Source organism: Canis lupus, chromosome 14, assembly GCF_011100685.1.
Source record: "Canis lupus familiaris isolate Mischka breed German Shepherd chromosome 14, alternate assembly UU_Cfam_GSD_1.0, whole genome shotgun sequence".
NCBI lineage: Eukaryota > Metazoa > Chordata > Mammalia > Carnivora > Canidae > Canis > Canis lupus.
The window spans coordinates 18,887,774-18,912,977 of NC_049235.1; the positions used below are offsets into that span (position 1 = coordinate 18,887,774).

The window sequence follows — 25,204 nt, forward strand, 5'->3', positions numbered from 1 at the left end:
ATCAGAATTTAGCTGCCTGTGTGGATAACATCTGCAATCGTACCACAGAAACAATCGTCCCATTGACTGGATACGATTCAGCTTGAAATAGTGAAAAAAATACATGATCCTGCATGTCATGAAACCCTGTGAGGTCAACTGCAGAAGTAAGAGCAAATGAAGTGTACACAGAGGCACTTTGGGAACTGTAAAGTTTTGGCTTTGTATCAATGAGTGATGGTGTTATGTGAAATGCATGCCTACCTCATTGTTGCAGAAGCAGTAAATCACGGCGACGAAGAATCCCTAAAGAGAGGAGGAAAAAGAGAATTGAAGTTATTTTTGTGTGCATTATATTGTTTAGGAATCTATATAAATAGACAGCCTAGAGAGGAACATGTCACTATTGCAATAGCAAGTCAAAGCTCGATGAAAGACAATTACTAGTGCACTCATATTCAGTGCTTCACTACAAGAATATTCTAGTTTACGATGGATATGGCTTCCAGCTTGGGGTCCAGTGGAGGCATTTCATACTGATAGAAACATCTGCTTCTCTGCCCTGTGTTTTCATGGCATTTATGACTATGATGATAGCAATCCAGGTTGGGAAACTGATTGGCATTGGTTATGTTGATCTTCAAAACTCCCCTTAATGAAGGGAAAATGTGGCCCTCAAAATCCTGGAGAGGGGAGGGAAAAATCGAAAGGACAGTGGGAATAGAAGTTCTGTCCCCAGTAATCAGGACTGTGCTGTGGGTCCATCCTCGGTCAAATATTTGTCCTCAGAAAGATGTGTTCTCAACGTTCATATTCCCTTCGTTTCCTTCCCCAGTTTTGAAATTCAAAAAAGAGGGGGGAGGGGAACTGGCAGTGAGAAGGAGACCTTTCCAGGTTACATCTACCCTCTAATCACAGATGAGCCTTAGAAAATGGCTCACCCTACATTAACCTGCTGAGTAAGTAGTTGAATAAATAAACCTCTGGTTTATTTACCTGGAAATGAATCAGAGAGTGCATCAGGTAATCGTATATCTTCCCAAGCATCTTGTTCGAAGGCCTCCAGGGAAAGACGACAAACTGGATCCCCAGCAGGGGCACCAGGATCAGAGTGGCCCTCACCGCCTTCAGGTACATGTGGGATTCGGCTTCCTGGGTTTCCCTCATTTTGCTCACGAGCACGCGGACGATGTTGAGCAGGAAGAAGAAATTGACCTGCAAAGACATGAGCTTATGAGGGAATCATCCAGGTGGGAATGACTTAAGGACGCCCGCTTTCCTCAGTTCTTGTTAGCCTAGTTCTGGGAGTGGATGTCACCTCTGCAGGTCAAGAGAGATGACCTGTCAGGTGGTGTAATTCTCCCAGCATTGCCAGGTGCATCCATATAACCAAAGACTCTTGTCAGACCTGAATTCACATTTCCTTTTTTTTTTTTTTTTTGTCCAAATGATAAAATATTTTTTTTTCCTGTAGCGGTAAATAGATTAGGTGCAATTCTAATGAGAGCGGTTTATTCTTTGATTTTTATGATTTTTACAAAGGAGAGTCATAAATGACACTTTTAGACCTTGCTTTCTGGTCATTTCATTACAAGGATTATTCCTCTTAGGCAGGACTACATCACTGAAAGTGAAATGCAGACCAAAAAATGTTATCTGTAAAGTTGATGTAGTGGAGACAGATAACCCAGCCTTCTTCTTTGTAACATTTTTTAAGGGAAATAACTACATTGAGGTATAAGGCTCATTCGGTAAAATGGAGATTTTAAGTTTATATTCAAGAAGCTTACAGAAATGTATGTGTCTCTGTAACAACCACTCCAAATAAGCAAAGAGCATTTTCATTACCCCAGAAAGTTCTCTTCTGTTCCTTTGCAGTCAACCACCCTCTCTCCTCCACCTCAAGCAACCGCTAATTACATAGTACATACTCTTTTGTGTCTGGCTTCTTTGATTTGACATATTATCTGTGAAATTCATCCATGTTGTATATATTAGCTTGTCATTCATTTTTATTGCTGAGTAGTACTCCCTTACATGGATAACACACCGTATTTGTTTATTCATTCTATTGTTGATGGAAATTGGCATGGTTGCCACAATTTGACTATTCTGAATAAATATGCTATGAATATTTGTATACAAGTCTTTGTGTGGACATATGTTTTAATTTCTCTTGAATAAGTGCCCAGGATTAGATTGCCTGTTGACATGGCAAGCATATATTTAACTTTGTAAGAGGCTGCCAAACTGTCTTCCAAAGAGGTGGCTTCATTTTATGTTCCCTCCAGCTCTAGTTGAGAATTCTAGTTGTTCTCTACCCTTGCCAACACTTGGGATGGTCACACTTTTTAATATTAGCCATTCTGGTGCGTCCCAAACTATTTTCAGCTGTGAAGATTCGTTTTGAAACCGGAGTTGTTTTTAAAATTTAATTGATGATTTATTTTTAAATGATTAGAATGATTTTTCTACCTGGAATAGAAGGAAACATTGTTGCCCAAAAAAATTCAAGAAAGGAAAGAGACCTTTAGTAATTATTAAACTCTTATGAGGTATTGGCAATATTCAAGACCCACATCAGCGGGTCCTGGTGAGGACAGTCAGGTGGTAAGTCTGTCACTGCTCTGGAGGAGAGCAAAAGAAATGGACTTTACTCTGGAGAGATTGGGGCAGTGGGAAGTCAGGCTGGATGATATACTTGGGTTGGTTGCTTACTAATGGTTATTTCTTCCAAACATGAGCAGAACATGGTTTATGACTCAGATTGTTTTTATTTTTCTCATTTCTACCCACCTTTGAGGTTAGTGGGCCAAATAATGTCTAAATATTAAATGTGATAGTTGTGATGCTGGCCAGCACATAGTAAACCTTAGGTAAAAACAAAGAGTTTGGAGATAGATGCAGATGGTCATATTTTACCCTACTTTTCACTAGTCACATAATTTGGGGTGAGTTAGTTCTTGTGTTTTTGGGTCTAGTTTTCCCAGTGAGTAAAAGTAGTCCTGATGTATCTCCTTTGAAGTGCTGCTGTTAGGAACAGCCTGGCAATGTATGTGAAGTGCCTGAAATACTTTTAAGTGCATGCTCAGTGGCAGGTCTGATGACAGCTCACATACCAAAGATGAAATGAAAGATCATTTTGTTTGGGGGAAAAAAAAAAAAAAAACAGGGAAAAAGGGGCAGAGGGATTGTGTGGTTTTTCACTTTCTTTAGCAGTAACATCTTCTTACCATTCTTCAGCCCCTTGATCTCTACCTTTAATGAGGAGCATTTTGGTATAGCATTGGTTAAGGAAAGCTATATTTTAGTTATGGTGGGTGTAGAAATGAACTTATGCCCCTTCCCCGACTGTATTAAATAAAAATTATTTTTTAATTTGAAGATCCTCAAATTGAATTGCTACAGATTATCTCTTAATAGATTACCATTACATTAGTCTAATTTTGAAGTTATGATACATAGGCTACTCAGAGCCATCTTTACAGAGATCTTCTCAAAGAGATAACACTTAATAATGGATTTAAAAGCAATTCTCAACAACAACAGCAAAATAAATAAAAAGCAATTCTCACCACCAGTGCTGCCATGACGGGGCCATGGATGATGTACAGCAAATGGGTTTCCACACTCAGCCAGCAGCTGAAAAAAAAAGAGGGAAGGGACATAAATATAAGTGCATTTTATTTGCAAATATGTTCACTTAAAAACCACCAAAATACTTACTTGTCATTGAAGTACAGCGCCCTAGTAATCGCATGGATAGTGGTTGGCACCAGCGGGAACCCTAAAAATGTAAAAAAACAGAAATCACACCTGATTTTTTGGGCAGAAGCTGCAACTATGATTGCATGGAAAATGGTAGTTTATTTTCAAAAATAGTGGCAAATTTTAATATCTCTGTCAAAATACTTCCCTGATTTTTACACCAACTAGTTTTAGTCAAACCAAGTAAAAATGCTCTTGATTCTGTCTGTGGTGATGATGATGATGATGATGATGATGATGATGACAAGACGACTATTAGTTGAGACCAGAAAGCTCTTCACTTCATGTGAACTGGACTTTAGTGGGGTCATCATGGAGGGAAGTGACCCCACATCTAATTTAATAGGGCCAGTAATGAAATGCTTGACCTGAGGGTATTTTGAGTTAGACTCTTTACCCAAAACATAATTATATTTTATTCATAGAGGTTCTAACATATCATTTGCCCACTTGGGTTTTAGAAATGGAAATTTGTTCTCTGGATTTATTCTGAAACATACATTTTAGAATTAGACAGAAGGAGCATATATGAAGATCTCACTCCCTCCTCATCATTTCATAGAGAGGAAGACGTGTTTCTTAATGTACAGAGGAGCACAGACCCTGTATCTACTAATTCCTGTGCTCGTTGCCTTGCTCTAGGCATGAAGCCTCTTTTTATGCAGTTTGTTTTCCCCTTCCTCTTCTTCCTATCCTCCAAGCTCCAAGAGCCATAACAGCCCTTCCTTTCACTGGTTAGTAAGGGTAGGATTCCTTTTTTTTTTTTTTTTAAGGGGGACTAGTTACATTCTATGTGTTTGTTGCAAAAGTCCATTCCTTCTTTGATTTATAACAAGAGGAGAATCAGCAAGGCAAAGAATCAATCTGGAGAGGGTTGTAAAATACATGATTTTTTCTGAGAACTAAACTTCACTATTTGAAGTTGCTTCAATTTGAGAGAAGTCAACTAGTAAGTGGCTCCGTGCAGATTTGTAAGGGAACAACTACCAGAAGAAGATTCTTTTATTTTGTTGGGGAGAATTGCACTGCTAGATACTTTTTTTTCCCAGAGGGTGATGTTCATAATGTCTCATAATTTTTAGGATCTGTTCCAGATCCTGGAGTGGGTAATAGTATTCACAGCTGAAATGAATGGATGGAATGTACATCACCTGCAAACAAAGGTAGGTCTTAGGAAGTAGCTTTCTTGGGCTAAATCTTCTGCTGTCTCACTTTCAGACTCTTTTAAAAGCACAGGTTATGCCTTATTTCATGGCGCTGTAAAATTTAGGACCTATCATACTTTTTAGGTATTAAAATAATTTCAAAAGCACAATAAAACTATTATCCAGTGGAAATTTCTTCTTCTCTGCCCCATTACATTCTTTAAAGATCCTGTGACACTATTTTTCTTGAGGAGCTATTTCAGTTGTACTTTTACTTGTTTTCTTTCCATCCAAAGATCATGCTTGCCTAAAATGCTAAGACAGAACTATTGGTTTAAAATGCATCATTGTGGGGTGCCTGCATGGCTCAGATGGCTAAGCATCTGCCTTCCATTCAGGTCATGATACCAGAACCCTGGGATCGAGTCCCACGTTGGGCTCCCAGTGCAGCAGGGAGTCTGCTTTTCCTTCTCCCTCTGCCTCTCCCCTGCTTGTGCGCATGCTCTCTCTTAAATGAATAAATTAAAATCTTAAAAAAATACATCATCATGGTTGTTTCTCAATTTTGTTCTCAGAGATGGTAAAGAGTTTAGTAGAATTTTGGGGCGTGCACATGTACATATGCACATGCCTATGTGCGTAGAAGTAGAGAAAGATAGATTTAGGTTTGGCATGCTAAAAATAATTACATTTAGGACTGTATTGGTTGACTATCTGTCTTTCCAAACATCTATTTAGGGGGAAGTGCAAATCCTCACTCCTTTAAATTTATGATTCCACTTACCTTACTGAGGGCAATGTTCCTTGGGATCTCACTTCAATCATTCTGATAAAGTTTTAAGTATTTTCTGATTAAGAAAGGTTAAGGTATCCCATAAATATTTTTCCTTATTTTTATTACCTTCTTTTTGATACAGCTAAACATCTTGTTCCTTTTTTCCCTTTGAATTATTTTTGTGTGTTAAGCAGATGTCTTCATTGAACTATCTATGAAGATAGCAAAAGTTCTATAACTAATTCACAATGCATCAGAATGGAAAGAGTGGTTATAAATTGTTCCTTCCAGGGTGCCCTCATCTTTGCTGAATGTCACAGGCAGGAAGAAATTTATAGCCTTTTTTATTCCATGGAAAATTTTCTGAGTATGGCAGATAGATGTTTCTGAATAGTCAAAACCAGTGTAAGAAATATACCATAATTTTTAAGAGAAGCAAATAAAATACACCAGTAAGAAATGCGGTGTGTGTGTGTGTCACATCAGGGGTGGGATGTTATTTCTAGGTCCTCAGTTGGAAGGCATCTGACCAATACCCATCATTAGCATCATGATAATCAGAATTACTGTTGAGGGACATGAAACTGTATTCAGTTGACTCCTGGTATGATTAGCTTTGGAAGGCTAGAAATCTCTGACAAGGTGTGTATGAGGCTGAAAAGGTCAGGGAAAGGTAAGATCAGCCTCTTGTGGAAGGCTGCAGCTAAAAGAAAAAAATAATAAAAGGCCATTTTGATCTTTGTATTCTGACCTGATTGAGGACAGGAAAGAGCAAAGGAACCTAGCACTGGATGTGAAATTGGCAGGATAGTTACAAGCCTGCTTTCTAAACTTGCTGGATGGTTAAGGTAACAGAATGAGGGGACCAAGGGGGAATAGTGGTGAGGTGGTTTGGAGTGTATTCTAGATGAGCAGTCTAGTTCAGACCCCTCTCCCATTTTTTTTCTAGATGGGTCATCCATCTCCAGACATGTTTGCACTAAGTGATAATATCCCTCTCAAAGTCCTTGGCCATGATTCACTGAACCATGGCTGGCCCCCTGACTTCAGTTAGACCAAACAGATTCTCTTGTCCTGGCTATTTAGAATTGGGACTTAAAGACAAGCATCTAGTGTTTCCGTGCACCTTGAAAAGAAAAATGTGAGCTCAGGAAAATTTAGGGTAGCTTGCATTGACCATTAGGATTTGGGGAGCAGAGACCCTGTGATCTATGGTCTGTAGAGAAAAAGAAGGGTTAAAACAGATATGTAGAAGAGAAAACAAAAACAAGACAGAGACAAAAGACAGAGGAAGAGTGCTCCCACCTTTCTAGTCCCAGGGTACAGCCCTGTAGTAGCCTTAGAGCTGTTTCAGCCCTTGACTTCCATGAGATAGTCTAGATTTTGATAATTTCTCTCTTTTTATTTAAATTAGAAAATCTTGTTCTCTGCTAATTGCAACCAAAGAGACACAGCATCATGAGTTCATCGATGACACACCCCAAATATTTGCTGCACTAACCCACTATTATAGATTGTCCTATTGACTTTGGGTCATGTGTTTCGTTAACATCCATATATAGTTGTTATATATGGAACAGATATTGCATAGGGCCAGTCCTGGTGTAGACTGTGGAAGACTTTAGGTCACTTACATGACTTACCAGACATATTTCCATACAGTTGGTGACAATGCCTGTTGAGTAGGGGTTTAAATACAAAGGTCTTAGTTTTTAGAAAGCCCCTGTATTATCTTGTCTCCTCATTCAATATTTTCAGAGGCTCTGCAAAATCTGCATTAAAGAGGAGGCTTAATTGAGGGCAATCCACAGCTTCTGCTCCAAGGGCCAAAGTCACCCCGTCAGTGGAGAATAATGGCAAGCCTTTCGCTCTACAGTCAAGATCCTCCTCTGGTATGAGAGATTCACATTTTGATAAAGCAGCATACATTTTTGTCCCAGAGCTTTTTCCATCTCCCAGCCTCACTACCTACCTAGTTCCCTTCAGTTAGAGTGAGCTAGACTTTAGCATCCCTGGAGAAAGGGGAGAAGTTCCAGCATGGCCTCGTTGACCTCAGCACCCTGCCTTAGTCAATCTGTACAGAAGCAGCCATGACTTAAGCAACCATCCACGGGCCTTTCAGAGTCATTGCCATGCGCTATGGTGTCAGGTAGGCTCCAATTGGAGTCCCATGAGGTTATTTAGGTCTATTGTTCAGTGGGATTCTTCCTCCTGACCTTTCACTGAGGAGTCCTGCTGGTGGATTGAGAAAGGGAGGTGGTCTGGATGGAGTAGATACAGGATTCAAAATATGAAACTCTCCTTTGCTCTACAAACTGGTGATAAATAAAACTGAAGGGAGGGTCTCATCAGATCTTCTCTCAGGACATATTTGTCCATCTGTTAGCTGGGTTTGTTTCCTAGAGAAATGCATAGTCACACTTCTCTGCACTGACTTCCATGCTGATCACAATCCATATGAACTTGTTAAAGGGCTTCTACCAAGCTCTCTTGGAGACTGAACTCCTGCCCCCACCTGTGTCCCATCATTCCTCACAATACCTAGACCCCTGATCATTTTCTGAGACCAAGACTAGAAGAAGACTGTAAATATGAGACAGAGGTGAGGGTGGCTCGAAACTCAGCTGGAAAAAATACATACCCCAGCCCAAGAGATAATACCACCGCAGGTGTTGCTCCTCAGTGAACACGGCCACCACAATGAGTGTGTGCAGATAGATTCCTTCACAGAGCATCCAGAAATAATTGCATGCCATCATGTACTGGTGAAAAAAATGCAAAATCTTGCAGCTCAGCTGTCAGAAAGAAATGGAGAAAGTCAGTGGAAGATACTGGCAAGGGGATGACTGAACAGAGGGTAAATGTGAAAATAAGCCAAAGTATTTACATTCAGGGTGTGAAGGAGTTTTCCAAGCATCTGTAGACATGTGCTGCCTTCTATATCCACAAATCAGAATGATAGTGCCTAGAGCATTAGTATTACAGGTAAATAGCCATCTAGGGCAATGGAAGCCTAGTACTCAAACTGTTCTTTTCCTGTTCATTCTGGTGACTTATATAGACTAGACAGGTTGATTTCCCTTCAATATTTCTGAGGTCCATAATTTTTGAGAGCATCCAAGGGTTTTTCACATGACTTTTATGGCCCTTTATCTGTGGCTAATGAGGCAAATAACCCAGAAATTGTTAATGATGCTCCTAAAGTTCATTGATCTGTTGTTGATGTCTCGTTAGCAATACAGAGGAGAGAACCAAGTGATAAATTTCTCATATATGAGCCAGGAGCTATGCTGAACCCAACTGATGTAATTTTGTTTTCATATGGGAGGCTTAGCTTCTATATAGGATTCTAGCAATCCACATGTTTGGTGCACAGAGATTAGGAATAGCATCCTTGCTTAGTACTCAGTGCAAATGTAGGAGCCACATCTCTGGGGGAACCAGATCAGCCACACATTGTTGTCTGTATAGAAATAATCATTGTCTAAACTGTATAACAGAATACCCTAAATTATTTCATAGTCACCTTTAGAATAGGGCTTCTCATCTTGGCACTACAGATATTTTGGACCGGATGACTTTTTTTGTTGTTGTGGGGTGCTGTCCTGTGCATTGTTGGGTATTTAGCAGTATTCCTGATTTCTGTCCATTAGATGCCAGTAGCATCCCCTACCCATTAATGAAACCAAAAATGTCGCCAGACATTACCAAATATAGCCTGGGGAGAAAAATGTTCCTGGTTGAGGATCACTACTCTAGGATATTTAGCTATGCTTAACTTTCTCTGACAACAATGACAACACCATTTACCATTCAAGATGTTAGGTTTTAGGGATGATTATTTGCGTTATTATTTTACCAATTGCTCTGCTTTACATTATGTTGCTCCCTATTACATTTTGAATTTGACTGATATCAGGCTTTCTTTTTTACAAAGTAAGGTAGCTATAACATGACTTTCAGTGCTGCACTAACCTTTTCAGGACTGCACATTTCTATTTAATGCATAGCTATAATTATTTATTTATTGCAATCCAATGTTCTCAGTCCTTTGGGGACTCATAAAACAGAGAAAAGCCAGCTGGGTGCACAAGAAAGCAAATATTGCATTTTCAGAGACAGAAGCGACTTCTGATTCTGACCAAAGTGGAACAGTAGTGCAGAGGATTCAAAACATCAGGTGATCCCACAGTAATTTATATTTGGCTTAGTAAGGCACTGACTTTTTCTTTTCACCTGAATACCTTCCTGATTATTTGATTTAATTTTATATTAGTTTGCATTTGTTTACAAATACTTGCTAGGTGCACAAGGACTCAAAAATATAGGTGAAATAAGAAATTTAGTCAATATTCTGGATTCATCTTGAAGACTACTCTTATTTGAAAGCCCTATACTTTCTGGATCAGGAATTCCAGTGTGGTTGCCTTGGTGGCTGTCACTTGTAAAGGAAGAGATAGGAAGAAGATAAGATGATAGCCTCGTGCAAATATGTGGCTTTTTGTCATCCAGAGCAGTTTTGGCTTCATGTTTTATATACAGTCAATCCTCACTATTCACAATAGTTATGTTCTACAAAGTTACTGCAAAAATTGAATTAGCAAATACTGAGCCACTGCTCCTAGGGAAAATATAGGGTTAGGTTCCTACAAGCCTCTGGTCAAAATATTTTCATAAACCAATCAATATATAACTTTTATTTGTTTCTGTTTAAAGATACTTTATTTAATATATATTGTTGATTTGTTAACATTGGACTCATGGCCAACAACACTATAACTTATGCCTGAGGGGAACTTATCAAACACATCTATTTTTTTCTCTAAGATACACCACAGACTACTTGTACTTAGGAATATGACAGCACTTAGGCACTGTGCTTGGGGACTATTTTAAGCAGTGAAATCACCAACAAAAAGCAAAAAAAAAAATGTGAAAAACATGGCATTAAATAGACCATGAAGAGGACATTTACACTGAGAGATGAAATAAGACAGAATGTTGCCTTGTTCAACCTCAGCTGGGAATGTGTACATCAAGTGACTCTGTTTTCTGCTATTCTGTGCATGTTCATGAATGACCATGCAAGCACCGAGAATATGGATTTTGGACTTACAAATAAATTCTAGCAAGTAGTTAAATGTGCAAACATGGAATCTGAGAATAATGAGAATCAGTTGTATTTGGGTTCAGGGTAAAGTATTCTTTGAGGATAAATGGCTCAAAAGTTTACAGAAATTCTGGACATCACCAGTCTATTAGTTCCCCCTCCAACATAGCATGGACATAATTGGATATATCTAGAAGATCAAGATGATTGTTAAAATTTTTATAAAATTGGTCACCACTTAGATTAGTGGTTCATAACTGGGGTTGTTTATCAGTATCATCTGGGGAACCCTTACAAAATATTACATAACCAGACCTCATCTCCGTTGTGTATTTTCAAAATATTTTAGGAGTTTCTAATGTAGGTTCCTAGTGAAGAATCACATGCTTGAGATATTCAAGGTCATTCAGTTGCATTCAACAATCATTTTTGGAGAACCTATGAGCCAGGAAGTATACTAACTCTGTGAATATCAAGATGAATAAGGTATAGTCATATAATCTCTGACTTGATTACAATCTTTCCTTCAAGGATGGAGTAAACCAAGTATTCGATAGACAGATAGAGCCTCTTGTCTAAGGTTAGTCCTTCCCATCATTCTGGAATGATTTTCTGCTTAGCAGCATGAGGTAATAAGAGATTAACTTTGAGATCAAATAAGCTAAATAGCTTTTACTATTCTTTCAGGAAGCAGTCACAATACTGTAATTTTGTTTAGAGTAGTGATTTCCCAAATTGCAAGAAATAATCTATATTTGACTATAACTAGATCAATCCCAAATAAAAGAGCAAATGCTCCAAGCCAAAGCTATATGGAATTTGTGAATTATGCTCTATTTTATTTTCTTCATTAATATGGGCAACAAAGAGATAATTCTACTCTGAATGATATGTATCCTAAGAAGTAAAAGCAATACTATCCCTTTGTCTTCAGATGAATTGTATCATCATTTAGTGTTTTCATTTTGTATTGTATTTCTTTTTTTAAGATTTTATTTATTTATTCATGAAAGACACACACAGAGAGAGGCAGAGACACAGGCAGAGGGAGAAGCAGGCTCCATGCAGGGAGCCTAATGTGGGATTCGATCCCAGGACTCCAGGATCACGCCGAAGGCAGGTGCCAAACCTCTGAGCCACCCAGGGATCCCCTGTATTATATTTCAATAGAACATAAAATTTGTTGAGCAATAGTGTCACTATCAAGAGAAGAGATCCTACAGTTTTCTTGATTAGGTACACTCATTAGACAAATCTATGTTTTCCATCAAATGACATAAAGAGCTTTTATAGTAATTTGATTAAAAAGATGAATAAGGTATAGTCTTTGTTCTTTGTTATAGAACAAAGATTTTCTATAGTCTAATAAATTAAGTCAACATCAAAGTTCTATAGAATGTTGATGATCAGTTGTGGATTTTATTCTAATTATATCTCCCAACCACACTCAAGAAAATTCTTCTCATGTGTATAGCGTAGAAAATATTGTGTGTCAATATGTTTAAGAATCAGTCAATGAGGGGCACCTCGGTGGCTCCACTGGCTAAGTGTTTTGGTTCAGATCATGATCTCAGGATCATGGGATCAAGCCCTATATCGGGCTATACCCTCAGCTCAGAGTTTCCTTGGGATTCTTTCTCTCCCTTCCTTTGCCCCTCTCTCTGCTTACGCTCTCTCTGTCTCAAATAAATAAGTAAATCTCACAAACAAACAATCCCCTTCAATGGAGGGAAGAATGCCTCCCTATGAAAACTGCTCTGCAATTTTTTGGTCTTTTAGAAAAACCAACCTTAGGACAGGTAGTCAGTGTTCTGAGGTGTTCTTCTGTTGTGCTGGGGATAAGGGAAGGATTTGGGGATGAGAAGTAGAAAGGAAATCAGCACTGATCTATGGAAGCAATATAGGCAACAGTAGGTACCAATCTGTATCTTACTTTTAAGCCACTGAAGAATCTACCATGATTCATTCTTGGTACCATTTGCCCTATGGGTATGTTACCAGGTCTAAAAGGGATCTAGGGAATACCATCTTGCCTCCCAGAACTTATTCCACCATCTTCATAATGTCTGAAATGCCACAGAATTTCATTTCTTTAGCTTAAGACTGTTTTCCTTATTTAAATGCCATACCTCTGGAAAGAATTACACATTTTACTCTATCATTCATAGAAATCTTAGAGTAGAGCGATTGAAAACATTAAAGGGAATGGGGATGGAGGACATGGGAAATACAGATTTGGAAGGTGGCATAACAAATACTTATTAATCTTGTATTGGATGCAGGCATTAGGCTGGAAGATTAAAGTTGTCAAATGCCGACCCTACTCCCAAGAAACTTAGAGTCTTGAAGGCCCAGAGAAGTGCTGCCAACAGTGGGCTTTCTCCACTGGAAATCTTTGGCATGGGCCAAACCAGTGCATACTTCATTCACATAAACATTTTGTATGTGACCAAAAACTCTTCTCTTTTACAAAAAAATCCTTGCAATATCTCCCTTTCATTGGTAAAATACAAAGTCAGGTGAATGGGTTCAGTTTCTGTATAAGTTCTGTCAAGTCAAAGATGCCACGTTTATTTCTAAGTCGTGCTTTAAAGTAAAATGTTTAAAGTTTGCTATAGGTTCAGAGTAATTTCCAGTGATTAAACATGATTATTTATGTTTCCCTGAAGCTTCTAAAAATGTTTTCTCATCAGTTCATTTTAGCACAGAAGGCAGGGTACAAAACTATATTTACTTAGCCAAGGAAGAAGAATCGATAAGTCAATCTCTAGATATTTCGCTGGAAGGAAAAGACATTTAAAACAAGCCCTGAATAACAAAGATTTGTGGTTGGTTTTGGTTAAACTTTTTATTTTTTATTAAATTTTATTTTATGGATATTTATTTATTTATTTATTAAATTTTACTTAATGGGCATTTAGGTTACATATTGAGTGAACATGTAATTGCTGTTAACTATGTGTCTGCTTGATCATCTTTTTGTCTCTGCTGTTTCTCTGCTCTCCACCCTCAGAATTTAAACCCAATAATATTTATACAGAAGGTGAGCAGTAGATTTTAATTAAATTTAAATGAATATGGCTTTGGGTAGTGTTTATAAAGTCCACTGAAAGTATTTCAACACCTAATTTGATTATTTCTCAAGTACTGCTTATTATTTTCAAAGAAGAGCTGCTTAATCAAGATTTGACAAATGAATTCTAGGGTCCTTTTTTTCCTAACAGGCCTATGGTTTTTGCAAATTTCTGAAGGAATCAGGCTATTGACATCAATAAAAAAACCTTACAATGCTGGGCAGGATCCCTGGCAGGGGTGCCCTCCTGGGTCTCTGCCATGTTCTTCTAAGTTTTGGTATCTTAGAAGGTAGCATTGCCAAGGTCAGAAATTCCCTGTCACTTATGCCCTAGAGCACTGGAAAAGCAGGTCCTTCTCTTTGCACAGAGCTCTTCAAACTGGGCATACAAATTCCTCTTTCCGAAGACACTTCCAATCTTCATGATTTGCAGTTTATCTTAATACATTCCCCATCTTGAAATAATGGTTAAATAACATATTTAAAAATACTGTCAGCTCTAAACCTGGTAGTTTAATTTTGATAATACACCTGCTTTTTACTCTGCCACAATGGTTCACATTTTTCAATTATTTACACTGCATGCAAATTATCCAGAACTTTTCAAGGCCTTTGAGTTTATTACATGTAAAATCCATAATCACCTTTTTTTCTCATAAAGGAGAGACGCAAGACTTATTTATCAGCTCAATTCAATTGCATGTGACAGGAAGATGGATGCTCTCCACTGAAGTACTATTTATATATGCAATTGAAACATTTTTTCTACAATGGCCATCTTTATATGAGACCTATTTAAAAGTATGTCTTTTGCTGCTTCCCTTATCATTTCAATTAAAAGAAAACAAGCTTTTGTCTGAGTCAAATGTACTCAGTATCTCTTCTGTCCACCCCACCATTCCAAACAGCACTTCTTTAGAAAACAGAAAATCAAGGGAAAACCTGCTCTCAAATGATTCAAAAAGGTCCTTCTTTACAGGCCCTTCATAGGTCTGCCCCCTATCTGTGAGAAAGAATTTTGATTTCAGGATCATTTTAAAGTATTACTATTGAAGAAAGTTTTCATAATTAGCTTTTCGTTTTATGTAAAAAAGATTACAAGTGTTCCCATTTTCTGTGATATGATGGGACGTGTGTCCATTTCTCACTCATGTAAACACTATTGAACCAGACAAAATGGGAAATACTAGATCTGATGAGATGAGGGATGCGAGAAGAGTTTTACTTTCCTTTCTTAGTTATTTGAAATTGTGATTGTATCTTGAGACATGTTAGGGGAGGATGAGATATCTGAATATTTTGGTATGAAGTCAAAGAAAGGTAAATTATTTTACATTTTTAGAGTCAAGGATTTGCATTTTTAATCTTTTCTATTGATTTTTTCCTTCTAAAACATTATCACTTTTACAAAGTTTCCAAAAAGATTTAGCAAAAATTTAGTGATGTTATTTTATCACTGCCATCTTCTCTCTTTTGTGAGTGGTCCCTTATCATTCTGGAAGCTATTTGAAAGCAAGGAACTCCACATTCCCAACAGAGAAAGATGCCCAGAGAAACAACCCGAAGTATCCTCAAACTTTTGTGTGCACAAGCATTTATGTACAGGAATATATATTGTACTTGATACATGATCTAAGGGATTTTGGAGGATAATTTTGATTATTAGAGAATTTTATTTTTTTATTTTTCATTTGAAAAAAACATTTTATTTATTTATGAAAGACACACAGATTGGGAGAGAGAGAGAGAGAGAGAGAGAGAGAGGCAGAGACACAGGCAGAGGGAGAAGCAGGCTTCCTGCAGGGAGCCCGAAGTGAGACTCGATCCTGGGTCTCCAGGATCAGGCCCTGGGCCAAAGGTGGCGCTAAACCACTGAGCCACCCAGGCTGCCGCTATATTCTTTAAATAAGTGTCTTTATTAGGTGACTGATTATTTCATGCTATTAGGAATGTCATTTCTTTCTTCAACATATCAACCATTGAACTACATTCCAAATATGCGGAGTTCAGAGGGAGAAATGAGAATGTTTCTCTGGAATGTGGTATATTTATTTCAAAGGTATCTTACCTCTGGCCTGGTGCCTCATGCCCTCAAATTTCAGTTTTCTGTGAAGGTTTCCACCTTCTTGTTTTCATCCAATAGTATAGGATCTTGCCTATAGTATGTCTGCTTTTCAGACCAGCATTTACTTTGCTCTAGTCACAAAAGTGTAAATTTTCTTTTCTGAGGTGTTTCTATTTCTAAATGATATTTCTAAATGCTCAAGGTCTCTTTATCTTCCTATGAGGGAGATTTTTGATTACTTTTTTCAGGGCAACTTCTCATTAGAACTTTTTGGGGAAGTTGTAATAGTACTACTCCAGGGAAGTGTTTTGTGTTAGTCAAGGGTGTCTCAGGATGTTGTGTGGATCAGGAAATACTGGAAAGGGCTTCTTCCAGTTTCTTCAGGGAAACATGCCATACTGGGCCCAGGTGAAATGGAAGAGATATTTTATACTTTCAGAGTCAATAAGGGGGTTTCCTTTGGAAAAAGCAGTCAGGACTGCAGGGACATTGCAATCTCCTGCGAATGCTTGGATTAAGACTTTGTCCATGTTCTAGTCACTTCCACACAGACCACCAGGATTGATCACAAGTGAAAACTGCAGTGAAATTACCCAGAAGAACTAGGAGACAGGAAGGAATGGTGAGTAAAAACTAGAGAAGAAAATCCTTGTGGGAGAGAGAGAGGTTAATCACAACTAAAAGCCAAAACAAAAAGGATTCTGATCGTCTAGTCAATTTTGTTGGAGTCTGTTATGTTTCTGGAAATCACATTTTTTGTTCTTCTGTGAATGTTCCAGGAAAAGCAGACCAACATATATATGTGTATAAACAAGGTACCAGCTGGCACTATGTCTCTGGCTTGTTCTGCCTCTTGTACCTATGTGGTGTGTACATCATTCTGTCTTGTGTCAGCACAAACTTTTGGGAAATGGAGGCTGCATCTCCATGCTCTTCCCTGAATTATCTGGAACTGGAGTGAACATGCTGTGAATTTACAGGCAAATGTTTTGTTTGTCTACCAGAGAGGATGGCTTAAATGAGACTGACATTCAATGAGGCTGGTAATTTTCCCAGCTCTCTTCTATTGAAGTGAGAGGGTTATTTTGATAGGTGGAGAACTGAAAAGGAATATTGCTTAACTTTTCTTCTCCATGCCTTCATATATTTTACAAGCTTGAAAATGCCCTTTAATCGACTCCTTTTTAAAAAGGTATATTTATTTATTTTGTTGGGTGGAGGGGAGTGGCAGAGTGAGAGAGAGAGAATGAGAATCTCAGGCAGACTCTGTGCTGAGTGAGGAGCCCTATGTGGGGTTCAATTCCACACCCTGAGATCCTGACCCGAACCAAGAGTCAGATGCTCAACCAACTAGTGCCACCCACGTGCCCCTCATCTACTTCTTAATATTAAATTCTAAAAGGGGTAGGTATGGTTGACTTAGAGGAGTATGAGTTCCTGACAGCATTTTATAATGCAAGCCTCTGAATATGTCCAGTTCAGTGTAAATAATAAAGGAGTCCCCGGTAGTTATCATCCTGTGGGGGTGATTTTCTCTCATTTTAGCATGCATCAAAATCACTGGGAGAGCCTGACAAAATACAGGTTCTTGGGCCCCAGTAGTAGAGATTATGATTCAGATGGTCTCACGAGTGACCATCTGAGATTCTGCATTTCTAGCAAGTACTTGGGGATCATGGTGCTGTTGGTCCGGGGGCTGCTCTTTGAATGGACTTAGGGTATACAAGGAATTTCTTCAATGTACTTGATTTCTGTTTTGCTGGCCTTCCGGTGCTGCTAATCCTAATTGTCTACGTTCCAGTAGACTAACAATGCAGTGGGGAAAGTCCTGGCTTTGATTCACATGGATACTAAAACCTCAGGAGAAGGAATTATAGTATCTTTTGTCAAGATGCCAGTACAGTTGATAAATGAAGGAGCAAAAGGCACTCATATGAACTTGAAAACTGTCAACTTGTACAGTCTTTAAGGCTAGCCGAATGAAGAGGAAAAATCTCCGTCAGAAAGTCAGCATTTGATAACTTTATAAGAAGTCCTGCAGCCTTTTTCCAGAGGAATTTAAGAATGTAACATTTTCAATTAAATGTGAGTCTATCATGCAATCCTGAGTTGATTTCTGATAAAGCCTCAGAGAAAATGAGCTTGAATCTGTGGAACTATACTCATGATTCAGTGGGTTTGGGGGGAAAAGGCACTGGAGATAAAAGTCCTACCTACTTTGGAAGATGACCCACAAATTGGGAAAAGAAGCACTCTGGAAGCGTTCAGAAAACAAAGCCACAGTAAACCAAAAAGCAGGATATACACACGATGGAAACAAAAACCTGTTATGAATGCGACAGGGGAGTACAAATTAACAGCTTGCTATGCTCAAGGGTCTTTCTCTGTATGGTATAATGACGGTATTATGTCACTCTTCACTAGAGGTTCACAAGCCATGACTGACTTAGTTTTATTTTCTCAGACCACTGCCCTTTTGGTTATTTCCAATTTAATAGCCTCTGAATATTCTCTGCATTCTGCTTTTACACTTAGTCCCTTTTGGGTTTAAGCAGTATTCTGCAAATGCTCTGAGTTTCCAAATCTATGCTATATAACACAGAAATGAAACTAGGTGCCATGGTGAGAAAATGACAAGTGCTTAAGGCCTAACAACAATGGTAACAAGTATTAATATAAATAATAATAGCTAACATTTGAGAGTTTTTATGTGCCAGACTGTTTTGAAGATTTTAAGTGTATCACTTCATTTAACTCTCACAAATGTCTCTATAGGGAAGGTGCCTATTATCATTTGCACTTTACACATTAGAAAAATGAGGTTAAGTTACATTGCTCAATGTTGCAGAATAATCTGTAAGTAGAAGAGCTAAGATTTGAGGTCTTGTAAGATCAGTAAGATCAATGCTATAATATTTGGAGCAATCCAACTAAGTACAGCAAATATCAAACTGACTGGCTCCATAGCTTTCTAGCAATGAACCAACGGAGTGTACCTGCCAAGGGAAGGTACAAAATTCCTTCTAAATCAACTAGAAGGTTTTTGAGAATGAAAACAAATCTATAAGAAATTCATGATAGCCTTCTCAAAGCAGGAGAAGCTAGCTGCAAATGTTGACATGAAGCCTCACTACGTAAACCATGTTACAAGGTACCATTTGTAAGTCACTGATTTCCTGTGCAAAGGAACCACCCAGAATGGCCAGATGAGAGAAACTGGAGGTTGGGTTGATGTTTATAGACATTTTAGCAATAAAGTCTACAAATACATATGGGAAAGTGGTCAGTTATAAATAACAAATTTTAAAAGAAATAAAGAAATCTTCCCTACTTTTCTGCACTATATGATCTTGGTTAAAATACCATTTATTGGTTTTGATGTGTAAGTGAAACGGCAAAAATGACCAGAGTAAGATATTTCATTTCCTTACATCATTCTCTCTGCATTGTTCCTCAAATCCATCATACTTTTTCATTCCCAGTCTAATCTCTTCCATAGGCTACTAAAGTGGATATTTCCAGTCTATTTTTATCTGCATTGATCTCTCTCATCTCAAAAACTCTGCTGTCCCTGTCACTTCTATCACACTGAGATGGCTTCCCTTGCACCAGCCTCCTCTGGGCTGGGGAGGAGGAGTTCAGTTTCCAATCCTAGGTTTCATCTGTCTCTGGTGTCTCAGTTCTGGACATGCATTCCAAACTGATCTTCCTGTGACTAGGATGACGTTCTGACATAGTCTGGTGACTCAACTGTCTTGAACAAATTAGAACTAGAAGAAATTGACTTTGTTTTTCACAACTTGGGACTCATTTGACTTTACTTATATAAGAGGCTATAGAGAATGTGACTGGATTATTTTGGCTTTTGAAGTGCAAAGTGCCCAGGTTCCCAGTAAAAACTAATCTCCATGTATTGTCCCTTTTAGACCCAGATAAAAAGTTCAAAGAGACATTTCTTTCTAGCAAATGACAAATATGCTGCCAGCTTCCTTTAGATGCAGTAAGAACAATGCTTTTAATTCTGCCTCCTGACTCTCTACATGAAGATCATCAAATAAGCAGATAGAACAAGAAAATGAAATTTTAGATATTATGGAAATGAAATGCTCAAATGACACAAGTGACAATGGGCAATTTTCACATCACTCAATAAACTGAGGCTCTATTCAGTCCTTATTTATGCCATGAGTTATTTTGAGTTTAACTTTTTAAAAAAGAATGTCAAGGAATGAAATTCTCACCCCTGGTTTTACAGGAGAGAATCTGCCTAACTAAAAAACTTCCAAGGGAAGAAACTAGCTTCTTTGATGGGAAAGGGACCACAAACCCATGACCCATGGGGATTCCCTACTGAGGAGTGAGAACATTGTTTTATTTTGCCCCCAACAAAATAAACTCTTAAAGAAGTAGTGCAACAGCATTTGGGATGATGCAGCCTCCTTTTACAAGAAATAACTTTCTTTTTAATATATTCCCTTGGGCACTGGAAGGAAAATCTTTTTGCCTCTTAACTGCTGATTCAGTGACCTGAGAATTGGGTCAAAATGAAAAAACAATCCACAATTCTGCCTTTAGTTGGCTTAAGAGAAAAAGTGTCTTTAAAAATTATGTATTTTGTTTTTTTTAAAGGAGACACATACCCGAATGACAGATAAATGGAATACTGATAAATATGGTTTAATTTACGGCTGTGGTTATATTTTTTTGTTAGTTATAATTCCAATCAATATTTGTAATTGACAATGTCCAAGAACATCCCTTTTTCAAAAAGTACCTGTGCTTTTTTTTTGTTATTGTTCTTTTCTTAGGTTTGTCTTTATTGTCTCCACTCATCTTAGCTATAGAGAACCTTAATCTAATGTTTTCTGGAGTATCACTTTTTAAAGAAAAATGCAATATTTCAAGTAATTCATTTAAAGTAAATTCTAAATATATAATTTTCCATGTGACTTAGTAATATATTGACAACTTGATTCTCAGTGCTGAGAAGTTATTTTGTCTGTCTCTTTAGAGGTGGAGAACTTTACTCTTAGGGAAGATGGTGCTTTCCTTCTTAAACTTTTCCTATTTCTTGTTTATCTCCTATACATTTAAATATATTACAAGAGGAAAAATTTCTCCTTTCTTGATGCCTGAATTCATAGTTTCAACTGCAACTCACTTTCAGTCTTCCGGATAGGAAATGATATTTAAGAAACTGGGTTTCTATGAATGCATTTATGACAGAATATGTATTTTCAAGGTGAGCTACAACATAAATTTCAAGACCTGTCTCTCTTGGAGATAGTAAATAAGAGTTTCAAGGATGAAAACATAAAAGACATGTCTATCTGAGGGTTCTTTCTTGCCCTTTGTTGAAGAACTTTGCTTAGACAGAGCAGCCCTGTGTTGTTTGCATATGAAGAGTTAGAGAAGAGATTTAGCAATATCTCACTGGAAAACAATGACTGTTTCAAATAGAAGATGTACTAAACACAAATGACCTAGTTTTGGGGGGCCATGTGTATACTTCACAATTTACAAACATGAATTAATTTCTGTCATTATAGTAATTTGTTTTTAGCTGACACTATATGTATTTGGTAAAAGGTGCAAATTTCCAAATTTTGTCTTATGGAATTAAAAGACTTTTGGAAATGTGAAAGAGGGCAGAGGGTGTTCACATATTATGGTGTTCCCTGTTTCCCACTGTTGGTGGCTTATTAATGGCTTATTCTCATTTTGTCTGCTCTCAGAGGAGAGAGGAGGCTTCTCTTTCAGGCACACAGTCTTTTTGCTCCTTTGTTTTCTGTTAAAAAAAAAAAAACAACAACAACCTACAAACACTGGGAAATAGGTAAACAAAGGGCTGACCTCCCCCTCCCCCAGGTATGGTTGTGAGACATAGGAAGCTGTTTCCACCTGAGACATGTTCCATTCCTATGGATTGTGATGAGGATATCATAAATAGCTATTTCCCCCAAATTCTATGAATTTAGTTTACCTTAAAGACTAACATTTGAGTTTTAAGCACTCAATAAACACTTGATTGATTGGATTAAATTCTACCTTTCAAGATTTTACAATTTTTCCCTAGGGAGTTTGTTCTTGCATAGCTAAAAGTAACGTTTGCTAGGTTGACATATTGATTGGCAAAACCAGGTGCTAGTCATGCCATAAAGGTAAGCCTTTTTTCCTGTTTTTCAAACTTAGGTCACTTTGAGGTTGCCTACTGTGTGCGACAGAGCCACCCTCACTCCTCCGTAAGAAAACTTCCTGTTAATTTCTCTGGCTCCTCTCTTCTTACACTTATATTCTCCCAGGAGATCAGCTGCATAGGGGTTGAACTGGGTCCCTAGGTATCTGCTTATAGGCTTTAGGTTTCTAGGCAATAGAGAAGCCGCAAGACAGAGCTGGGCTGACTGGTAGTAGCTAGGAGGCAGCCTGTATGATGACTGGCAAAGTATATAGGCATGTCTGTCCCTAATGTATCCTATGAAAGTGAGAACATCCAGTGATGATAACTCATAAGACTGTTAAGAGCAATGAGTACACTAGATGGGTTAGGGAAGCCAAGTGCAGAGAGCTAGGGCATTAGTTACAGGCCAAGAGTTAGCAGCAACCCTGTGAGCAATCACTTGCAATATTGTACCCTTGGGGATTTTTAAAAGCTTTATGCTTCTTTTGGGACTCCAGGACAAGCTCCTGGAAGTAAGCAGAGAAGTTTTTATTTTTCTCATTGATGGATAAGGTTAAATGGCTTCTGTAATTCAATAGCAAATTCAGAAAAATCCTTAATTTAGACTATTTGGGGAAGATAACAGGATTAGTATGGTCTTAAAATGGGCGAGAAGCCCTCTTCTCCATAAGAGCCAGAGAGTGGGCTGGTGGAATGATACATGGGTATGAGACCCCTCACAAGAGAGATGGGAGAGAGCCTACTCAAGAATTTATAATACTTCATAATATGACTGAGCACTGCTCCCACGATTGATTACTTAATGACTAAAGTGCTAACGTGCCATTTCCTGTCCTATTCCATGCAGATAGTAACTTTTTTAGGATTTCCACACTTAATGGGGTATAGGAAACCAAAGATTTGAGTCTTTTCTGCTGAGAAATGCTTAGTTAATTGCTTCTACATCTTAGTAGGAGTCAGCTTCCCTAATTAAACATACTGTATATATCCAATTATGGACAATTATCATTTTGGAATGGCTGAGCCCATTTCTTTAAGAACACATCTTTCTAAGGAAATCCATTAGAGCACTACGTGGTATATAGAAGAGAGGATGGGCTTCTGAGTGAGACACGTTTTGGTTTGAATCCCATCTCTAAATAACCATAATACAGAGTACCTGTCCCTTCACTGAGACTCAGTTTACTCGGTTAATAATGGGAATAATATCTATCCTTTGCTGGAATTTTGGAAAGACTAGATGAAATGAAATCATTTTTATTAAAATCAGTTGACATTAAGAAAGAAAACTGATCAAGATAATCCCATTAGATCACATTCTGCAGATAAGATAAGACTGTCTCTGATAACAGATGCCATGGTTTTAAAAGATGGACCATACTATCTTTCTGGATATATTCACACTGCAAAAAATTATTAACACTGTGGATTCATTAGAAGCCAAATTAAGCTGCTTTCCCATGCCATGCCACTGTCACGCAGGATGCATGCTCTGGGCAGATTTCACGCATTTTTGTCTTTGGGTTGGCAAAGCTGTCAAATGCCAGTTTGAAAGATGAGGCTATCTACAGATGCTTGCATAACACAGTTAAACAGGGAAACAAAAATGAAAATATCCCTTGGTCATTCATTGTGTACTAAATAGCTTCCATTCGTGCTTTCAAATGCACTCTCCACCCTGCCCCCATTGCCCTGGGCCCAGAGAAACCCATCTGTACATCTCCATCAGGGCTTCCTTGCCCTCTGGGTTATAGTTATTGGGAATCATCAGCAGAGACTGGGAGGTGAGAGTGAGTCAGCTCAGGGTATATAAAACTTTTTCAAGACATGCAGACATAAAATATGATAGTATTTATGTGGCTTAGTAGAGTAAATGCATAGCTACTCATAGCTCAATTGACTGGCACAAGCCCAGCCTGGTGCCAGGATGCTAAGGGGATTACTATATAGGCATACCCATAACCCATTAGTGACACACTTTCGACATTGCCTTAGTATACCTCAAACTGTCTGATGTTCACAAGACATGTTCACTTCCCATAGGATGTTAATACATTTTTAATTAGTAGTAAAAACTCATGATTTGTTCTATAATTCTTATTTGGCTATGACTGAATTATTCCCATCCCTTTACTACTGCTTATGGCAATTACTTCTGATAACTGTATAGAAATGATATGCCATGTTTAGTGCAATGCAAAACTCAACTGTAAAAGTAAATATGGCAGCACATGTAAACAGCTGGTTAAGTCAGACAACAGCAGCATGTTCACTATTTACAGGTACTATGTCCTTAAGAATAAATAACAAGCAAATGATGCAGTGTTTACCGGATCCCTTCTCACGAGCTCTCCATTGGGTACTACTTCAACCAAGTGGATGATGATAATCATAGAATTCAGAATGTAAGTCAGAAACATGTTCTTGTGCAGAGTCACCCTTTGGCAGCCAAGGCTCCTGGAAGAAAAGGTAACAGAAAGCATTAACCAGTGCCAAAATGTTGAAGTACGTGGAAAAAAAACATTTTGCTAATATTTGTAATATTTCTTTTAGCAATAGATGAGAGACCTATAGAAATAAGTGAGGCTGGTCCTATCTTTAAGACTCATTACCACTTTTCTGCCTGATTTTTAAAACAAGTTTTCCAGTCACAGTAGGTCATAGTTTTCAGTCCTCAGGGCGACTTCATACAATAACCGAAAGAGTGAGTGATAAAATCACTTTTAATTATAACACATATTGTGAAATTAATTAAGAGAAGGACTCTTACAAGAGAAACCATTAGGGTTTGGAGTGTGCTTTAGACGAAAAGTCAAATATTCATTGATGTAACCAGGCAGAAACTGTGTGGCAAATGGGATAACAGAGCATGAAGTCAGAACCAAGGTTGTCCTCAACGAAGTACTGAATTCGTGTCCTTGACCCATCAGACACAGACTTTATTATGTCTCTGTCATTGTTCCCTTTTGCCATTTCTTCAAATATCTTCTTATTTCTCATATTCCAACTAGAATCAACGCTGTGGTTCTCCCTTTCCACATCCTCCTGATGGTGGAGCTCAGACACAGTCAGAGAATTTTAAATAGGCTCAAATTTGATCTCATTATGAGG

General features: G+C 38.1%; 1 protein-coding gene across 1 annotated transcript in view; it reads right to left on the reverse strand.

Annotated features, from left to right (window-relative positions):
* CALCR (calcitonin receptor) overlaps positions 1-25,204 on the reverse strand; it is a 158,043-nt gene that overhangs the window by 12,208 nt on the left and 120,631 nt on the right. Inside the window, exons 8-13 of the mRNA NM_001197142.1 lie at positions 24,424-24,550; positions 8,309-8,462; positions 3,706-3,766; positions 3,555-3,621; positions 976-1,194; positions 244-285 (exon numbers count right to left, since the gene is read on the reverse strand). Of these exons, the coding sequence (NP_001184071.1) occupies positions 244-285; positions 976-1,194; positions 3,555-3,621; positions 3,706-3,766; positions 8,309-8,462; positions 24,424-24,550 (670 nt within the window). The remainder of the gene's footprint in view (positions 1-243; positions 286-975; positions 1,195-3,554; positions 3,622-3,705; positions 3,767-8,308; positions 8,463-24,423; positions 24,551-25,204) is intronic.